We start from the raw sequence: 20,549 nt of genomic DNA on the forward strand, positions 1-20,549 counted from the left end.
AAGTAGTGAAGGCAACAGAGGATTATGTAGGTAAAAAGACGAGGGCTAGTAGAAATCCTTGGGTGACAGAAGAAATATTGAATTTAATTAATGAAAGGAGAAAATATAAAAATGCAGTAAATGAAACAGGCAAAAAGGAATACAAACGTCTCAAAAATGAGATCGACAGGAAGTGCAAAATGGCTAACCAGGCATGGCTAGAGGACAAATGTAAGGATGTAGAGGCTTATCTCACTAGGGGTAAGATAGATACTGCCTAAAGGAAAATTAGAGAGACCTTTGGAGAAAAGAGAACCACTTATATGAATATCAAGAGCTCAGATGGAAACCCAGTTCTAAGCAAATAAGGGAATGCAGAAAAGTGGAAGGAGTATATAGAGGGTCTATACAAGGGTGATGTACTTGAGGGCAATGTTATAGAAATGGAAGAGGATGTAGATGAAGATGAAATGGGAGATATGATACTATGTGAAGAGTTTGATAGCGCACTGAAAGACCTAAGTCGAAACAAGGCCCCGGGTGTAGACACCATTCCATTAGAACTACTGACAGCCTCGGGAGAGCCAGTTCTGACAAAACTCTACCATCTGGTGAGCAAAATGTATGAGACAGGCAAAATACCCTCAGACGTCAAGAAGAACATAGTAATTCCTATCCCAAAGAAAGCAGGTGTTGAGAGATGTGAAAATTACCGAACTATCAGTTTAATAAGTCACAGATGCAAAATACTAACGCGAATTCTTTACAGATGAATGGAAAAACTGGTAGAAGCTGACCTCAGGAAAGATCAGTTTGGATTCAGTAGAAATATGGGAACACATGAGGCAATACTGACCCTACGACCTATTTTAGAAGCTAGATTAAGAAAAAGCAAACCTACGTTTCTAGCAATTGTAGACTTAGAGAAAGCTTTTGACAATGTTGACTGGAATACTCTCTTTCAAATTCTGAAGGTGGCAGGGATAAAATGCAGAGAGCGAAAGGCTATTTACAATTTGTACAGAAAGCAGATGGCAGTCATTCAAGTCGAGGGGTATGAATGGGAAGCAGTGGTTGGGAAGGGAGTGAGACAGGGTTGTAGCCTCTCCCCAATGTTGTTCTATCTGTATATTGGGCAAGCAGTAAAGGAAACAAAATAAAAATTCAGAGTAGGTATTAAAATCCATGGAGAAGAAATAAAAACTTTGAGGTTCGCCGATGACATTGTAATTCTGTCAGAGACATCAAAGGACTTGGAAGAGCAGTTGAACGGAATGGACAGTGTCTTGAAAGGAGGATATAAGATGAACATCAACAAAGCAAAACGAGGATAATGGAATGTAGTCGAATTAAGTCGGGTGATGCTGAGGGAATTAGATTCGGAAATGAGACACTTAAAGTAGTAAAGGAGTTTTGCTATTAGGGGAGCAAAGTAACTGATGATGGTTGAGGTAGAGAAGATATAAAATGTAGACTGGCAATGGCAAGGAAAACGTTTTTGAAGAAGAGAAATTTGTTAACGTCAAGTATAGAGTTAAGTGTCAGGAAGTCGTTTCTGAAAGTATTTGTATGGAGTGTTGCCATGTATGAAAGTGAAACATGGATGATAAATAGTTTGGGCAAGAAGAGAATAGAAGCTTTTGAAATGTGGTGCTACAGAAGAATGCTGAAGATTAGATGAGTAGATCACATAACTAATGAGAAGGCACTGAATAGGATTGGGGAGAAGAGGAGTTTGTAGCACAACTTGACAAGAAGAAGGGATTGGTTGGAAGTTCATATTCTGAGGCATCAATGGATCACCAATTTAGAATCGGAGGGCAGCGTGGAGGGAGACCAAGAGATGAATACACTAAGCAGATTCAGAAGGATGTAGGCTGTAGTACGTACTGGGAGATGAAGAAGCTTGCACAGGATAGAGTATCATGGAGAGCTGCATCAAACCAGTCTCAGGAATGAAGACCACAACAACAGCAACAAATGTTAACTCATTAGCATAAACCATTCTTGTATATATTTCAGGACTATGTCAGCTGTGGTGGTCAATGATTTTTTATCATCGCTTTACGCTCGTGTCAGCTGCGAACAACATTATTTTGCTGGAAATATTTGAATTTTTTATGTCATTTATATAAATTAAGAACAATAAGGGACCAAGAACACTGCCCTGGGAGACTCCTAGTTCCAGTGTCTTTGCATCTGAAGCCTACTTGATTTTCTGATTTTTATGTTCTGTGATGATTTCTACCACCTGAGTTCTATCTTAAAGTAAGTTTCAATCCATTGCCTTACAACTCCCCATACACCTGTTGCCTCCATCTTGTTTAATAGAATTTGGTGGTTTACTGCATCAAAAGCTTTAGATAGATCTGAGTTAATTCCCACTACACATGTTTTAGTATTGAGATTCCTGACAATCTCTTCATTGTATTCGTGGATAGCGAATTCTGTGCTGTGGCCCGAGCAAAAGCCATGTTGATTGCAGTTCAGAAGTTTGTAAGCATCTAAGTAATATATGAGTCTGGCTTTCATTAATTTCTCTAGAATTTTGAAAAATGATTGGAGAAGGGGTATTAGTGTATAATTTTCTACCTTGTGTTGATCTCCTTTTTTTAAACAAAGGTCTAACCTTAGAAAGTTTCAACCTCTGAGGAAACATACCTTCAGTGAAAGACAAATTGGCAATATGTATCAGTGGCTTTATAATTTCTTGGGCAACTTTTTTTATTATTGACACAGGCACTTCATCCTCACCTGCAGACATGTTTGATTTTAGGCTCTTTATCACTTTTAATATTTCATTATCATTTGTGGAAGTTAACAACATACTACTCTTTACTTTTGGGGCTGTTAATTTCCCATGTTTCGTAAAGTTTTTACTTAATGTCACAGGTACACTTAAAAAGTAATTGTGTATGTAATTCAACTTTTAATTAAATATTTTCACTATTTTTGACTATTATTTACTGATTCTTGGGGCCTTTACCTATTCCACTTTTCACAATTTCTCAAGTAGTTCTTGATTTATTATCCGATTTTCTTATTAATTTATCATTACTTACTAATTTTGCTTTTGTAATTACTTTTCTATATATTTTTGTAGTTTGTTGCATGTTCTTTAAACTTGGGGTCAGTACAAATTTTCAGTTTGTAGTTAAGCATTTTCATGGTCCTGGAGAAATTTCTAATACCTGTTGTGATCCAGGAGCTAGCATGTAAATGCCCGTGTGAGTTTGTTTTTAGAAGTTTTTTAAGAAAACACATTTTAAAGTTCAACATAAAAAGGGAAGAAAAAACATTATATGCAGATTTGTGCTAGTTTGTAACAGCACTTCTGTCCATGATTAGTTAATCAATGTATTTATGAAGTGACTGCAACTATTTGTGGAGAAAGTTCTTTTGCGGACTTGGTATGAACTGTTTTTGGTCACAGGGGCCATGGAAAATTTAAGGATGAGTGCATTTGTTGTGTGGGCAGAAGAGCCAACACCATGTTACTAGTGGAGGCTGAAATGCATGCGTTTTAGCTCACGCAGGCTGGCATGAGGAGGGAAGAACTATACTGACGTGAGGTCTGGAGCATGACAAGGAATTAGAATTCAGAAAGCGGACATAATTTGTTTGATACTTAACTTTAATCCATTAATGATGAATGCCGCTCTTGACGGTACATGAGTCACAATATATTATCTGTTCAGAATACATTCTTGAAATAGTAACTGAATATGGCGCCTTGCTAGGTCGTAGCAAATGACATAGCTGAAGGCTATGCTAAACTGTCATCTCTGCAAATGATAGCGTAAGTAGACAGTGAACCATCGCTAGCAAAGTCAGCTGTACAACTGGGGCGAGTGCTAGGAAGTGTCTCTAGACCTGACCTGCCGTTTGGCGGCGGTCAGTCTGCAATCACTGATAGTGGCGACAGGCGGGTCCGACGTATACTAACGGACCACGGCCAACTTAAAGGCTACCACCTAGCAAGTGTGGTGTCTGGCGGTGACACCACAGCATTGTGATAAGATATTCCTAGGTCAACATTTATTCAGTCTGTATCTATGGCATCTATATTTGTCATAATATTATCTATGAGACTTTTTGAAGAGTTTGTTACTCTTGTAGTGTTAGTTATATGCAGATGCAAGTTAAAGCTCTGTAAAACATTCAGGAACTGATCTTTGGATGCACCTTCAGTCAATAAGTTGACATTAAAATCTCCACTTATAATTATTGTTAATTTTTTAAATAATGTAATCTGTTGAGCAATGCCTCTAACTTATTTCTAAACATTTCAGGATCACCATGTGGTGATCTGTACACTGACATTATTGTAAATTTACTCTTTTGCATATTAAACTGTATTGCTGCAGCCTCAAAATCTTTTTCTTTGCTCAAGGGTTCAGTCACAGTCATATTTTTAATCTTTACTCCAGGTTTTACATAAATGCTAACACTACCATGTCTGGTTCCCTTCCTGCAATAATGACTTATTAATTTGTATGGCGAAATGGAAATATTTTCTAGTTCATAACTCATGCACCAATGTTCTTGAATACAAATACAATCTGTACTAGCTTCACTGGCTGCAATCTAAAGTTCTGATATTTTATTTTTAATGCATTGTATATTAAGGCTCATTATTTTTAAGTTATTAAAATTAGCTTGAGAGGAGTTTGTACTTATGCTTCCCACAGTTACCTGCTGTTCCTTGTTGAGGCTGGGTACCAAAAATCCTGAAGAATTGCACGTTTCCTGCTCCTTGTATTTCTTATCCCTGGAGGTGCTACCATACTTGTTGTATCTGTTGTTGTAGCTGCTGTTTCAGTGGATGCTGGAGGTGTTTCTGAAGCTGACGTTTCTGTGGATGTTGGAGATACTGCCAGTTTTGATGCTGAATCTGTTTTTGCAACTGATGTTCCAATTGATACTGGAATTTTTGCTGAGACCGAAGTTTCATTTAAAACTGGAATTACGGCTGGCACTGACGATACTGTGGATGTTGAAGCTGCGTATGAAGCTTGTAAATGATGCTTTGATGATGTTGATTTTTCTTCTGTTGATGATGTCTGAGTGGCATTTTGTACCACTGGTCTTGCCTCTGTCCTTCTGATTGCTGGACGCAGATATTGTGCTTGCTTTTGAGCCTACTGGAGAAGGAGGTACATCTGCTGCTGATGATAATGGTTCAGCTATTTTTGATGATTCTGACACCACTGATGATTTGGCTGTTGTACTGGGCAACGCTTAAGATTGTTTTACTTCTTCTAACATTGAAGAATCTTCTGTTGTTACCAATGATTGTGGGACATCAGCTCTTCCTATTTCCACTAATGTTCATACTGTAATAAGGTCAATTTCAGACAGTGTGATAGTGTTTCGTACTACTTTTGACTATTTTAATAGCATTCGATATTTTAGCACTCGAGGATTCTTCACCTTTCGTGTTTCTGTGAAGTCAATGCTCTGTAAAATGCTCTCTGCAATCACTATTTATCCCAACATATGTAGCGTTAGGATAACCTTGACATTGTTGTTGTTGTGGTCTAAAGTCCAGAGACTGGTTTGATGCAGCTCTCCATGCTATTCTATCCTGTGCAAGTTTCTTCATCTCCCAGTGCCTATTGCAACCTACATCCTTCTGAATCTGCTTAGTGTATTCATCTCTTGATTTCCCTCTACAATTTTTACCCTCCACGCTGCCCTCCAATACTAAATTGGTGATCCCTTGATGCTTCAGAACATGTCCTACCAACTGATCCCTTCTTCTAGTCAAAGTGTGCCACGAATTTCACTTCTCCCTAGTTCTATTCAGTACCTCCGCATTAGTTATGTGATCTACTCATCTTCAGCATTATTCTGTAGCACCACATTTCGAAAGCTTCTCTCTCTCTCTCTCTCTCTCTCTCTCTCTCTCTCTCTCTCTCTCTCTCTCTCTCTCTCTCTCTCTCTTGAAAAATGTTGGTGAAAAGTCTGTTAGTGGTAATAATCTCAGTATTCACGCAAGAGTTTTCCATGATATCATACTTATGAGGGATACTGACAACAAAAAATTTCACTTCAGGCATTTTTCAAATTACTTGCTTCAAAACTGTTGTAGCACATTTAGTTTCATTGTGGTGTATGTCATTGGCACCTCCAATTATTACACATGTGCTGCCATTCATTATAGATTGTATACAGCTATTTAAAACTTCACATAGTGCTGTTCCTGGTTTGATTATGCCTGGTACCTTGAATCCTGATTTGTTAGAACTCATAACTTTGGCTACACCTCTTCCATGTCTGTCTGATAGAATAAGGATTTCATGTCTGTTTTCTAATGTGTGTTTTTTGTTTTCTTTACGAATAGTAGAGCTATTTGTTTTGATTTGTAAGTGAAATTTAGTGTTGATCATTGAACTGTCCATGTGGATCATAGGACAATTCACTTATTATTTCTTCTCTGTGTTATTTTCAACCACACTAAACGTATTACTTAGTTTTAAAGTAATTTCTGATGTTTTTGTTTTGATCGTGCTGTTTAGTTGACTGGTATTCGAGAACTCTTGAAAGCTTGATTTTGAGGAATTTCTCACACTTCTTACTAAGTTTTCAAGCGTTTCAGCATATTTTATAATATAATTGAGTTCTTTCCTAAGTTAATTATCTACATTCACTTGCAAACCTGCACTGTGCACTTCGCTGGCATTGTCCTGCCCGTTGCATTCCATACCACAGTCGCGCTAATTTAGAACTTCTGATTGTGAGAAACAATGTGTGTGACACCATTTATGATTGAACGCGCAAATTCTTAATTCATTTAACACAATTTTATAACATATGATACATTTCACTGATGATACTTGCTGTCATCTTTACTACCTTTGCTTGCAGATTTTCCAGAAACCACTCACACTCTTTGTTCATCTCCTACCAGGATTATGTCATTTAATGTCTAGTAGATACAAAGAGGATTGAAAATATATAAATAAATTCACTTAAAAATAATTTTATATTACTACTAAAAGTAACTAATATTTGATCAAATTTACAGGACAAGGAGTACCTTGACCCATTTCCAGTGCAGCTTGTGATTCTTGGTGGGAAGTATGACCTGTTCCAGGTATGTTGCTCTTGTGAAGTGAACCATATAAAATTAACTAAGTTTAGGGAGACTGAGCATTTTCTAGTAACAACATTTACTTTATGGATGTCTTACTGTTTTTTTGCCCAATTCTTAGGATGAGGGACCTTCATGACATTCGTACTACTATAAAGGCACTCTAAGAATACTCTCTGTGTGATAGCTGATGTGAGTACTTCTGCTAATAGAGATTACATGTCCTCAACTGGCATTGACAGATTTTGTCATGCAGAAACTTTAGATAGCAAAAAAATGTTCATATGTGTGTGAATTCTTATGGGACCTAACTGCTAAGGTCATCAGTCCCTAAGCTTACACACTACTTAACCTAAATTATCCTAAGGACAAACACACACACACCAATGCCCAAGGGAGGGCTCGAACCTCCGCCGGGACCAGCCGCACAGTCCTTGACTGCAGCGCCTTACACCGCTCGACTAATCCCGTGTGGCCTTTAGATAACAGATAACAATGTTTTTAATGGTATATACATACATAGAGGGAGAAGTTACATGCAAAGCTAAATACTCTTGAAATTTTATATCTTACTGAGCTTGAAACTATCTTAATTTATTGAGATTTTTAACGAAAGTACTCTTTTTTTACAAATTTTAGAAATTAAGAAATAGATGTATTAATCTAATTTAATCCTAACTGCTAATACTAGGACTATAGGAAACCACTGGCTGAATAGCGGAAGGAAACACTGAGTCATTGACAGGCACATGTGAGAGAGAAAGAAAATGTGTTAGCTTTTGGAATAAATCTTTTTACAAGATAAGAGTACACACACACACACACACACACACACACACACACACACACACACACACACACTGTCACACCTGTGCGTCTCCATTGTACTGACTGGACACACAATGTACATCTATATCCATACTCCACACTCCACAGTGCATCTTACAGCATGTGGCGAAGGGTACCCCGAACCAATACTAGTCATTTCCTTTCATGTTCCACTCACTAAAAGAGCAAGGGAAAGATGAGTGTCTATATTCCTGTGTATGAGTTCTAATTTCTCATATCTTATCTTCGTGGTCCTTACATACAGTGTATATTGGAGGCAACATAATCATCATTCTGCAATCAGTTTTGAATGCCGTTTTTCTAAATTTTCTCAACAGTGTTCCCTGGAAAGAATTTTGCCTTCCTTCCAGGGATTCCCATTTGAGTTCCCAAAGTGTCTCCATGACACTAACTTGTTTTTCGAAACTACCAGTAACACAGATCTAGCAGCCCTCCTCTGAATTGCTTCAGTGTCTTCCTTTAATCCAACTTGGTGAGGACCCCATACAATCAAGTGGTACTCAAGAATAGGTAACAGTAGCATCCTGTATGCAGACTCCTTACACATGAACCACATTTTCCTTGCATTCTCACAATAAACTGAAGTCAACCATTCACCTTTCCTACCACAATCCTCACATGCTCATATCACTTGCAGTGTTACGCTCATTTATTTAAACAACATGACTGTCTCAAGCAAGACACAACTAAAGATGTGACCCAACATTAACAGTTGATGTTTCCTACTCATCTGCATTAACTTACATTTTTCTATATTTAGAACTAGCTGTCATTCATCACAGCAACTACAAATTTTGTCTAAGTCATCTTGTATACTCCTACAGTCACTCAACTTTGACACCTTACTGTACACCATAGCATAATCAGCAAAAAACTGCAGATTGCTGCCCACCCTGTCCGCCAAATTATTTATCTATACAGAGAATAATAGTTGTCCTATCACAGTTAGAGAGACCTTTGGAGAAAAGAGAACCACTTGTATGAATATCAAGAGCTCAGACGGAAAACAGTCCTAAGAGGGTATATACAAGGCCGATGTACTGGAGGGCAATATTATGGAAATGGAAGAAGACGTAGATGATGATTAAACGGGAGATATGATATTGCATGACGAGTTTGGCAGAGCACTGAAAGACCTGAGTCGAAACAAGGTCCTGGGAGTAGACAACATTCCATTAGAACTACTGACAGCCTTGGGAGAGCCAGCCCTGACAAAATTCTACCATCTGGTGAGCAAGGTGTATGAGACAGGCGAAATACCCTCCAACTTCAAGAGGACTATAATAATTATAATCCCAGAGAAAGCAGGTGTTGACAAGTGTGAAAATTATTGAACTATCAGTTTGATAAGTCACAGCTGCAAAATACTAACACAAATTCTTTATAGATGAATGGGAAAACTGGTAGAAGCTGACCTTGGGGAAGATATGGATTCCATACAAATGGTGGAACACATGAGGAAATATTGACAGTACGACTTATCTTAGAAGATAGATTAAGGAAATGCAAGCCTACATTTCTGGCATTTGTAGATTTAGAGAAAGCTATTGACAATGTTGACTGGAATACTCTCTTTCAAATTCTGAAGGTGGCAGGGATCAAATACAGGGAACAAAACGCTATTTGCAATTTGTACAGAAACCAGATGGCAGTTATAAGAGTCGAGGGGCATGAAAGGGAAGCAGTGGTTAGGAAGGGAGTGAGACAGGGTTGTAGCATATATCTGATTCTATTCAGTTTGTATATTGAGCAAGCAGTAAAGGAAACAAAAGAAAAATTTGGAGTAGGAATTAAAATCCGTGGAGAAGAAATAAAAACTTTGAGGTTGCTGATGACATTGTAAATTCTATCAGAGACAGCAGGACCTGGAAGAGCAATTGAACAGGATGGACAGTGCGGAGGGTAAAAATCGTAGAGTGAGACAAGACATGAATACACTAAGCAGATTCTGAAGGATGTAGGTTGCAGTAGTTACTTGGAGGTGATGAAGCTCGCACAGGATAGGGTAGCATGGAGAGCCGCATGAAACCAGTCTCTGGGCTGAAGACCACAACAACAACAACAACAACAACAAAAACATCACAATAGAGGGCACTCCTGATGATACTCTTGTTTTGAGGAACACTTGCTGTTGAGGTCAACTTTCTGAGTTCTTATAAAGTCTTTCAGCCACTCACATGTGTGCAACCCTATTCTGTATGCTCATACCTTCTTTAACAACCTGGAATGGGGCACCATGTCAAATGCTTTCCTGAAATCTAGAAATATGGAATATGCCTGTTTCCCTTCATCCCTATAACCATCGTTGTGTGTCCAACCAGCATGATGGAGGGTCAACAGTAATTGAACAACTTGCAGGTCCAAAGATCTAACCCAGAGAAAATTCCAATAACCAGCAGGATAACACATGTTTGCAAAGTGCAGTACATAGACAGTGTTTAAGCAGCAAATTATGGCAAGACAAGAGGAGAGCCATTTTAAATGCCTGCAGTTGATACATCAGCTGCTCGTTATGATAACTGGTGGTAGTGTCTGTGGTGGCCCCTGATGATGCCCCACCTTCAGATGATGTACAGTGTACCCTGGTGTATGGGCACTGCACTGGTGCACCAACTCTGATGCCCTGCGGCATGGTAGCTGGTACAAGTGCACTGGGGTAATGCGCAAGTTGGAGTGATGCAGGTATGTTACCACTGTCCTTCCCATATGCCAGTGGTGATGGCCAGCTGGTGCGCCTGAGTCTGCCGTGCAAACAGAGAAGGAAATGCCCCTGCAGGCTGGCGACCTCACAGGTGAACTTTGGTTTGAGTCACAAAAGGATGATTGGTGTTGGTGGTGTTGCCAGTGCCACATGGCAGCAGCCTCACGGGTGACCATGGGTTCGACCCCTGGATGTGGGAGAGGTGAAAAAAGGTCCCTGTTGACTAGCACAACCAAATACTGGCAGTAGCAGCCTGGTTGGGAGCTGCCCTTGTGACGATGTGGTGCTAGTAAGGCAGTCAGAATTTCTGGGTGCTCTACTGCAGGTTTGGGCTGCATTTCCGTATCCCATTCCTCTGTGCAGCTGCTCGAGGCATGCCACCAGTTGGAGTGTCTGGAAGAAACATGAATCATGTTGGATCTAAAGGCGTCATTTCTGAAACTGGATAGCATAGGCATCAGACAGCAGGACGGAGGGTTCGGCAACAAAAGGAGGCTGCTGGTGGGATCGTGTAGCGCCTACTGACTATCACTGGTGAAGCTCAGCTGATGGGCGTTCATAACAGCAAGGATGAAATTTGTTCTGGTGACAAGCCATCTGCTGGTCAGAGGTGTGGGCCCAGATTCAGGATCCCTTCTGGGATATTGATGATGGGTGCACTTTCGACAGACAAGGTGATGGGATTAGCAGGTGGAATAGAGAGTGGGGCTGGTGGAAATGAAAAAGGGCTGCTGTACTCATCTCCCCAGCATTCTATAAGAGCTCAAGAGCAAGGAGCCTCTTCTGTTGGAGTATTGACTACATACAAGGTCTGTTCAAAGAATTCCATAGTACTCGCAATTTCATGCCAATTGTTTATTGTGTTGGAACGAAATGCAGTTGACATCCCTTCACATGCCTGTGTGCTAACTTCAAGATGGCAGAGTCAGAGGAGCAACATGTTTGCATTAAATTTTGTGTTAAATTCAGGAAAACCTTTACAGTGACACACCAGATGATATAGGAAGCGCACACTGATGAATGCTTAACCCATACTTGGTGTTTTGAGTAGTTGACATGGTCTAAAAATGGGCAGACGGAAGTTAAAGATGATCCTCATTCATGACGCCCTTCAACATCTAACACTATTATTCATGTCAAGAACATCAATGAAATTGTGTGTTCCAATCGAAGACTGACTGTCCGAGAGATTGGATCATCTCATAAACACTGACATGGCATTTTGGAATGCATAGTGTTGCCACCAAGTTTGTCCCATGGCTCATGTGCCAAGATCAGAAGAAGCTTTGCCTCACAATCTGTGAAGAGCTTTTGGATCGTGCAAATGCGAACGAGATGTTCCTTAATAGGATCATAACTGGCAATGAGACATTGGCCGACGGTTGCGATGTCGAGACCAAGGTCCAGTCTTCACAATGGGTCAGGAAAGATTCTCCAAGACCAAAAAGGCCTCATCAGCTCAGGTCAAATGTCAAAGGCATGGTGATAGTTTTCTTTGACTTGAAGGATTTGTTCATCATGAATTGATGCCACAAGACAAATGTTAATTTACAGTGCTATCAGGCTGTGTTGTGACGCCTGTGAGAAAATGTGAGAAGAAACAGCCTGAAATGTGCTAAGACAAATCATGGCTCTTTTATCACAATAATGCACCCACACGTTCATCCCTTTTGGCGTGTGATAATTGCACAAAAAATGAAATCACAGTACTGCCTCATCTTCTGCACTCTCCAGACCTGGCCCCTGTGGATTTTTTTTAATTTCCAGAGTTGTAAACCATATTGAAAGGACAAAGGTTTGCAAAAATAGATGAGATAAAAGAAAATTTGCAACAGGCACTTCACATAATCCAGCAAGAGGTATACCAAGACTTCTTCTGGAAGTGGAAGCAGCATTGAGAGCAGTGTTTAGTTGTGGAGTAGAGTATGTCAAAGGAGACTATGCAAAAGGTAAGTATAGAAAAATTTTGTGGACAAAATTCCATAATTTTTGAGCAGACCTTGTATTTCTTAATTTGTTGCTTGAATGTATGGACCGGATGCTCCTCTCCTCCATTGGAGTGGGGTTGGGAGGAGGGGAACATACCGATTTGCTTGCAAAAGATCTCAAAAGCGTTTGCCACAAACTGGGAACATTATCTGCGATAATAGTCCGTCGCTGATGCCCAGTGACCAGTTTTCATCCAAAGTGCTGGACACGTTCATTTGTTTATTCAGAAGAGGAGGCTGACTGTCCCTGCTACCTTTTGGCTGGTCAGCGATGATGGAATTGAGGCACATGCCCTGCTGCAGTCTTTCTCAAATGACTTTACAGAAACAATTTGGTCAAAAAAATCTTTTTGCTTTCCTTGTAACTTTATATATCAGGTCCATTATGATGTGCACATAATTTAGTTAATGTATTAAAAACAAAGATTCCAAGACTTACCAAGCAGGAAAGCGCCGGTAGATAGGCACGATGAATAAAACACACAAACACACACACAGAATTTCAAGCTTTCGCAACTGGTGGCTGCTTCGTCAGGAAAGAGGGAAGGAAAAGGAAAGATGAAAGGATGTGGGTTTTAAGGGAGAGGGTAAGGAGTCATTCCAATCCCGGGAGCGGAAAGACTTACCTTAGGGGGAAAAAAGGATAAGTATATACTCTTTGCCTTTAAATATGTGTGCTTGTGTCTGTGTATGTATATATATATATATATATATATATATATATATATATATATATATGTGTGTGTGTGTGTGTGTGTGTGTGTGTGTGTGTGTGTGTGTGTGTGTGTGTGTGTGTGTGTACGTATCCTTTTTTCCCCCTAAGGTAAGTCTTTCCGCGCCCGGGATTGGAATTATACTCTTTGCCTTTAAATATGTCTGCTTGTGTCTGTGTATATATATATATATATATATATATATATATATATATATATATGTGTGTGTGTGTGTGTGTGTGTATACACGTATCCTTTTTTCCCCCTAATGTAAGTCTTTCCGCGCCCGGGATTGGAATGACTCCTTACCCTCTCCCTTAAAACCCACATCCTTTCATCTTTCCTTTTCCTTCCCTCTTTCCTGACAAAGCAGTCGCCAGTTGCGAAAGCTCGAAATTCTGTGTGTGTGTTTGTGTGTTTTATTCATTGTGCCTATCTACCGGCGCTTTCCCTCTTGGTAAGTCTTGGAATCTTTGTTTTTAATATACACTCCTGGAAATTGAAACAAGAACACCGTGAATTCATTGTCCCAGGAAGGGGAAACTTTATTGACATATTCCTGGGGTCAGATACATCACATGATCACACTGACAGAACCACAGGCACATAGACACAGGCAACAGAGCATGCACAATGTCGGCACTAGTACAGTGTATATCCACCTTTCGCAGCAATGCAGGCTGCTATTCTCCCATGGAGACGATCGTAGAGATGCTGGATGTAGTCGTGTGGAACGGCTTGCCATGCCATTTCCCCCTGGCGCCTCAGTTGGACCAGCGTTCGTGCTGGACGTGCAGACCGCGTGAGACGACGCTTCATCCAGTCCCAAACATGCACAATGTGGGACAGATCCGGAGATCTTGCTGGCCAGGGTAGTTGACTTACACCTTCTAGAGCACGCTGGGTGGCACGGGATACATGCGGACGTGCATTGTCCTGTTGGAACAGCAAGTTCCCTTGCCGGTCCAGGAATGGTAGAACGATGGGTTCGATGACGGTTTGGATGTACCGTGCACTATTCAGTGTCCCCTCGACGATCACCAGAGGTGTACGGCCAGTGTAGGAGATCGCTCCCCACACCATGATGCCGGGTGTTGGCCCTGTGTGCCTCGGTCGTATGCAGTCCTGATTGTGGCACTCACCTGCACGGCGCCAAACACGCATACGACCATCATTGGCACCAAGGCAGAAGCGACTCTCATCGCTGAAGACGACATGTCTCCATTCGCCCCTCCATTCACGCCTGTCGCGACACCACTGGAGGCGGGCTGCAAGATGTTGGGGCGTGAGCGGAAGACGGCCTAACGGTGTGCGGGACCGTAGCCCAGCTTCATGGAGACGGTTGCGAATGGTCCTCGCCGATACCCCAGGAGCAACAGGGTCCCTAATTTGCTGGGAAGTGGCGGTGCGGTCCCCAACGGCACTGCGTAGGATCCTACGGTCTTGGCGTGCATCCGTGCATCGCTGCGGTCCGGTTTCAGGTCGCCGGGCACGTGGACCTTCCGCCGACCACTGGCGATAACATCGATGTACTGTGGAGACAACACACCCCACGTGTTGAGCAATTCTGCGGTACGTCCACCCGGCCAACCGCATGCCCACTATACGCCCTCGCTCAAAGTCCGTCAACTGCACATACGGTTCACGTCCACGCTGTCGCGGCATGCTACCAGTGTTAAAGACTGTGATGGAGCTCCGTATGCCACGGCAAACTGGCTGACACTGACGGCGGTGGTGCACAAATGCTGCGCAGCTAGCGCCATTCGACGGCCAACACCGCGGTTCCTGGTGTGTCCGCTGTGCCGTGCGTGTGATCATTGCTTGTACAGCCCTCTCGCAGTGTCCGGAGCAAGTATGGTGGGTCTGACACACCGGTGTCAATGTGTTCTTTTTTCCATTTCCAGGAGTGTATTTTTCCCATGTGGAAGTTTCTTTCTATTTTAATTTCATTAATGGTTATAGTTATTGTGATATTTATGTGGAAGTAACACACTGTGCAAGATTAAAAAAAGTTTGCAATGAAAAATAGGGGTTTCTATGGCTTTGCCTTTGGTGCACGTTACATAATGTTTTGCTGTTTTCTTTAGAGATGGGTGGACATCCGTATCTGTCACCAATGTTGACAAAATTGATCTGACGTAGCACACTCATCTGCAATCACACTGTGCCAGCAATAATTCCAGGGTGAAATATCCACAACATTCTTCATATTTCATAAACAGTTTGAATTATCAAAATGAGATTTTGGCAAATGACAACATGTAAAGAGGGAAGTATTTTGCAACATGGTTATTACAAGAAACTTCATTACCTACTGTATTATTCCACTAACTACAGATTTTTTTGGATTAAAGAATCTAATTTTTAAAGACTATCGATAGTTGGTGAAATGAGAAATACTACAGAACAACATAAATGGAGATGTTACACATTTATTTTGCACCAAGGATGTGCTTTTTCATTAGATACTGACCATATTTTTCCTCAGTTCCTCTCTTAATAAACTACTGTTTCAGAATTCTCTCCCAGTTGTATCTGTACAACATGTTATTGAGGTGAGAGTGTGTAAACTCTGCTGTGTTTTGGCAAAACAAGCATATTTGAACATGACAAGAGAAATGTGTAGGTTTTACTAAAAATTCATCACTCATGACATTACAGACAGTGAACAAGCCATGCAAAAATAAGTCACTGCATTTTCGGTAGACTTATTTTGGGATCTAACCAAAGCAGAGGTGACAGAACTTTTGAATGGTCACCATGCAAGTGTGGGTGTGGAGGGCTCCTACTTAATATTTACAACAACAACAAAATTGTGAGAGTAGGCTTCAGTTTAGAACAGCAATTTCTCTCCAGCGCTCGACATATCCCCTACAGTGCCTGCCTGCAGCCCCTGTCATTACCGCTTTCCCCTTGTGTTTCCTGCTGTCTGCACATCTACCTTCCATAGTATTCTGCAGGGACTCTACCCACTCCTATGGTTGGGTGACTGTAGACCAGGAAGAAAAAACTTCTAGCAGAGCAGCTTGTTGTTCGGTGCAATTCTCACAGAAAAACTTTAGTTGCTTCATGTCAACACCTGACCCATAGACATGACAGTGGGCTAGTGGTTCATCAAGTGACATCCCCCAGTGACCTTGATGAAGCAATTTCAGGGTTTCCAGGCAGAATGCTGTCGGTACAACCACTTTTGGGGCTTTGCATTCGGTTCCGAGCAAAATAATGCCGTCGGCGAAAATGAAGTACTGGCATAATGAAAAATAGTGATACACAGGGTCTGATTGTGTTGAAGGATATTCTGGCCACCTGAACAAGACATGGTGATGGACACACTACAAAACAGCATTAGTGGCAATGCCCTTGGGAATGGAGGAACTGGTGAGGGGGAGGTGTCTATTGTGAGGTGATCTTCCTCATTCAAATGAAAGCTGACAATTCTATAGCGTCAAACAATGGAGCCCTGGCCCATAGATAGATGAGAAAATGTGTCAGCATTTGTGTGTTGGGTTGTAGTGTGAAAATGAATTTCATAGCTACATTGACTCAACAAAAAAAAAGTGCCCAACATTGAAAATGCTGTGCTGTCTTATCTGGTAACCGAAAGAGGGTCCGAACTAGGAAATCAGTGTTTTTTATTCCTGAAGGGATACATGAAGTTTCTTAACTGCATATATTATAGCTAGAGCTTCATTTTCATTCTGTGAGTAATTCATTTGGACTGGATTCAATGTTTTATATGCAAGATCCATTGGCTGCTCGGAACCATCGGCATCGCAATGTGATGAAACTGCCCTTATACTGTTTTGTGAGGTTTCAGTGGTCAGGAGCAATGGCTTGCCTGGTTGAAAAATAGCCTAGCTTAAGGAAGGGTGAAATTTGTTTCTAAGAATGCGAAATGCCTCTTCACACTCCTCTGACTAAATGAAAGAAACCCCTTTGCAACATAGTGTGTTTCAAGGATTCAAAATTTGAGCTGCTTGTGAAATAAATTTACTGTAGTACTTGACCTTTCTCATAAGGGACTGTTTGTCTTTGATGTTGACTGTTCGTAGAAGTTCCTTGATAACAGCAGCATGTTGATTAATCAACTTAAAGCCATGTTTTGGTGTTACATGGCCAAGATATTAAATAGATCGTTGAAAAAAATTTTGACTTTTGTAAGTTTATTTGGAGACCAGTATCTTGCAGAACTTGAAAAAGTATCCAGAGATTGTGTAAGTGTTACTCTCTTATAGTTCCTGTGACGGCAATGTTGTCAAAGTAGTTTATGGAAGAAGGGACCTGCTCTGTTAGTTACTCCAAGAATCATTGAAAGCTCGTAGGGACTTTGGCTAAGGCAAGAGGTAAGTGCTTGTATATAAATAGCCCAAAAGGTGTGTTAAGTACCATGATCTGTGGTGCTGTTCATCCATCAGAAGTTGGAGGTACATGTCTGCCAGATCTATTTTAGGGAGAGAAGTATCAGCCACCCTCAAGTTTTGCCAGTAATTCATACACCCATAGAATAGTGTACATATCTGTAATTATCTGTGCATTAACAGTATCAGAAACCACATGGAGGTGCAACTTATTGGATAGTTATTATGAGTTGTTTTGCACACTGACTGTTTGCGATCAGCTCAATCACTGCCAAAGTTGTGAACCTGTCCAGTTCCTGTCTTGCTCTCATGGAGTCTTCTTTATGGGCCTAGCACAGAAAAGATAAGGACTGGCCAGTGGCTTTAGGGTAGTTGTTGTTGTTATGGTCTTCAGTCCTGAGACTGGTTAGATGCAGCTCTCCATGATACTCTATCCTGTGCAAGCTTCTTCATCTCCCAGTACTTACTGCAACCTACATCCTTCCTAATCTGCTTAGTGTATTCATCTCTTGGTCTCCCTCTACGATTTTTACCCTCCACGCTGCCCTCCAATTTGTGATCCCTTGATGCCTTAAAACATGTCCTACCAACCGGTCCCTTCTTTTTGTCAAGTTGTGCCACAAACTTCTCTTCTCCCCAATTCTATTCAGTACCTCCTCATTAGTTATGTGATCTACCCATCTCATCTTCAGCATTCTTCTGTAGCACCACATTTCGAAAGCTTCTATTCTCTTCTTGTCCAAACAATTTATCGTCCATGTTTCGCTTCCATACATGGCTACACTCCATACAAATAATTTCAGAAACGACTTCCTGTCACTTAAATCTATACTCGATGTTAACAAATTTCTCTTCTTCAGAAACGATTTCCTTGCCATTGCCAGTCTACATTTTATATCCTCTCTATTTCGACCATCATCAGTTATTTTTCTCCCTAAATAGCAAAACACCTTTACTACTTTAAATGTCTCCTTTCCTAATCTAATTCCCTCAGCATCACTCGACTTAATTTGACTACATTCCATTATCCTCGTTTTGCTTTGTTGATGTTCATCTTATATTCTCCTTTCAAGACACTGTCCATTCCGTTCAACTGCTCTTCCAAGTCCTTTGCTGTCTCTGACAGAATTACATTGTCATCGGCGAACCTCAAAGTTTTTATTTCTTCTCCATGAATTTTAATACCTACTCTGAATTTTTCTTTTGTTTCCTTTACTGCATGCTCAATATACAGATTGAATAACATCGGGGAGAGGCTACAACCCTGTCTCACTCCCTTCCCAACCACTGCTTCCCTTTCATGCCCCTCGACTCTTATAACTGCCATCTGGTTTCTGTACAAATTGTAAATAGCCTTACGCTCCCTGTATTTCATCCCTGCCACCTTCATAATTTGAAAGAGAGTATTCCAGTTAACATTGTCAAAAGCTTTCTCTAAGTCTACAAATGCTAGAAATGTAGGTTTGCCTTTTCTTAATCTTTCTTCTAAGATAAGTCGTAAGGTTAGTATTGCCTCACGTGTTCCAACATTTCTGCGGGATCCAAACTGATCGTCCCCAAGGTCCGCTTCTACCAGTTTTGCCATTCGTCTGTAGATAATTCTCGTTAGTATTTTGCAGCTGTGACTTATTAAACTGATAGTTCGGTAATTTTCACAACTGTCAACACCTGCTTTCTTTGGGATTAGAATTATTATAGTCTTCTTGAAGTCTGAGGGTATTTCGCCTGTCTCATACATCTTGGTCACCAGATGGTAGAGTTTTGTCAGGACTGGCTCTCCCAAGGCCGTCAGTAGTTCTAATGGAATGTTGTCTACTCCTGGGGCCTTGTTTTAACTCAGGTCTTTCATTGCTCTGCCAAACTCTTCATACAGTATCTTAGCTCCCATTTAGTCTTCATCTACATCCTCTTCCATTTCCATAATATTGTCCTCAAGTACATCGCCCTAGTATAAACCCTCTATATACTCCTTCCACCTTTACGCCTTCCCTTCTTTGCTTAGAACTGGGTTTCCATCTGAGCTCTTGATATTCATACAAGTGGCTCTCTTTTTCTCCAAAGGTCTTTTTAATTTTCCTGTAGGCAGTATCTATCTTACCCCTAGTGAGATAAGCCTCTACATCCTTACATTTGTCCTCTAGCCATCCCTGCTTAGCCATTTTGCACTTCCTGTCAATCTCATTTTTGAGACGTTTATATTCCTTTTTGCCTGCTTCTTTTACTGCATTTTTATATTCTACTTTCATCAATTAAATTCAATATCTCTTCTGTTACCCAAGGATTTCTATTAGCCCTCGTCTTTTTACCCACTTGATCTTCTGCTGCCTTCACTACTTCATCCCTCAGAGCTACCCATTCTTCTTCTACTGTATTTCTTTCCTCCATTCCTGCCAATTGTTCCCTTATGCTCTCCCTGAAACTCTCTGCAACCTCTGGTTCTTTCAGTTTATCCAGGTCCTATCTCCTTAAATTAGCACCCTTTTGTAGTTTCTTCAGTTTTAATCTACAGTTCATAACCAATAGATTGTGGTCAGAGTCCACGTCTGCCCCTGGAAATATCTTACAATTTAAAACCTGATTCCTAAATCTCTGTTTTACCTTTATGTAATCTATCTGATACCTTTTAGTATCTCCAGGATTCTTCCATGTATACAACCTTTTATGATTCTTGAACCAAGTATTAGCTATGATTAAGTTATGCTCTGTGCAAAATTCCACCAGGCGGCTTCCTCTTTTGTTTCTTCCCCCCAATCCATATTCACCTACTATGTTTCCTTCTCTCCCTTTTCCTACTGACGAATTCTAGTCACCCATAACTATTAAATTTTCGTCTCCCTTCACTACCTGAATAATTTCTTTTATCTC

At 40.8% G+C, this 20,549-nt stretch overlaps 1 protein-coding gene across 7 annotated transcripts in view; it reads left to right on the forward strand.

Moving 5' to 3' along the window:
- Positions 1 to 20,549, forward strand: part of LOC126353889 (cytoplasmic dynein 2 light intermediate chain 1) — a 79,227-nt gene that overhangs the window by 14,064 nt on the left and 44,614 nt on the right. For all 7 annotated transcript variants that reach the window (XR_007565228.1, XM_050003095.1, XM_050003097.1 and 4 more), the window contains exon 5: positions 7,010 to 7,078. Coding sequence is in view for 6 of the 7 variants with exons in the window: in XM_050003095.1 (XP_049859052.1) it covers positions 7,010 to 7,078 (69 nt within the window). In the remaining variant the exon portion in view is untranslated. The remainder of the gene's footprint in view (positions 1 to 7,009; positions 7,079 to 20,549) is intronic.

This window comes from Schistocerca gregaria, chromosome 3 (genome assembly GCF_023897955.1).
Source record: "Schistocerca gregaria isolate iqSchGreg1 chromosome 3, iqSchGreg1.2, whole genome shotgun sequence".
NCBI lineage: Eukaryota > Metazoa > Arthropoda > Insecta > Orthoptera > Acrididae > Schistocerca > Schistocerca gregaria.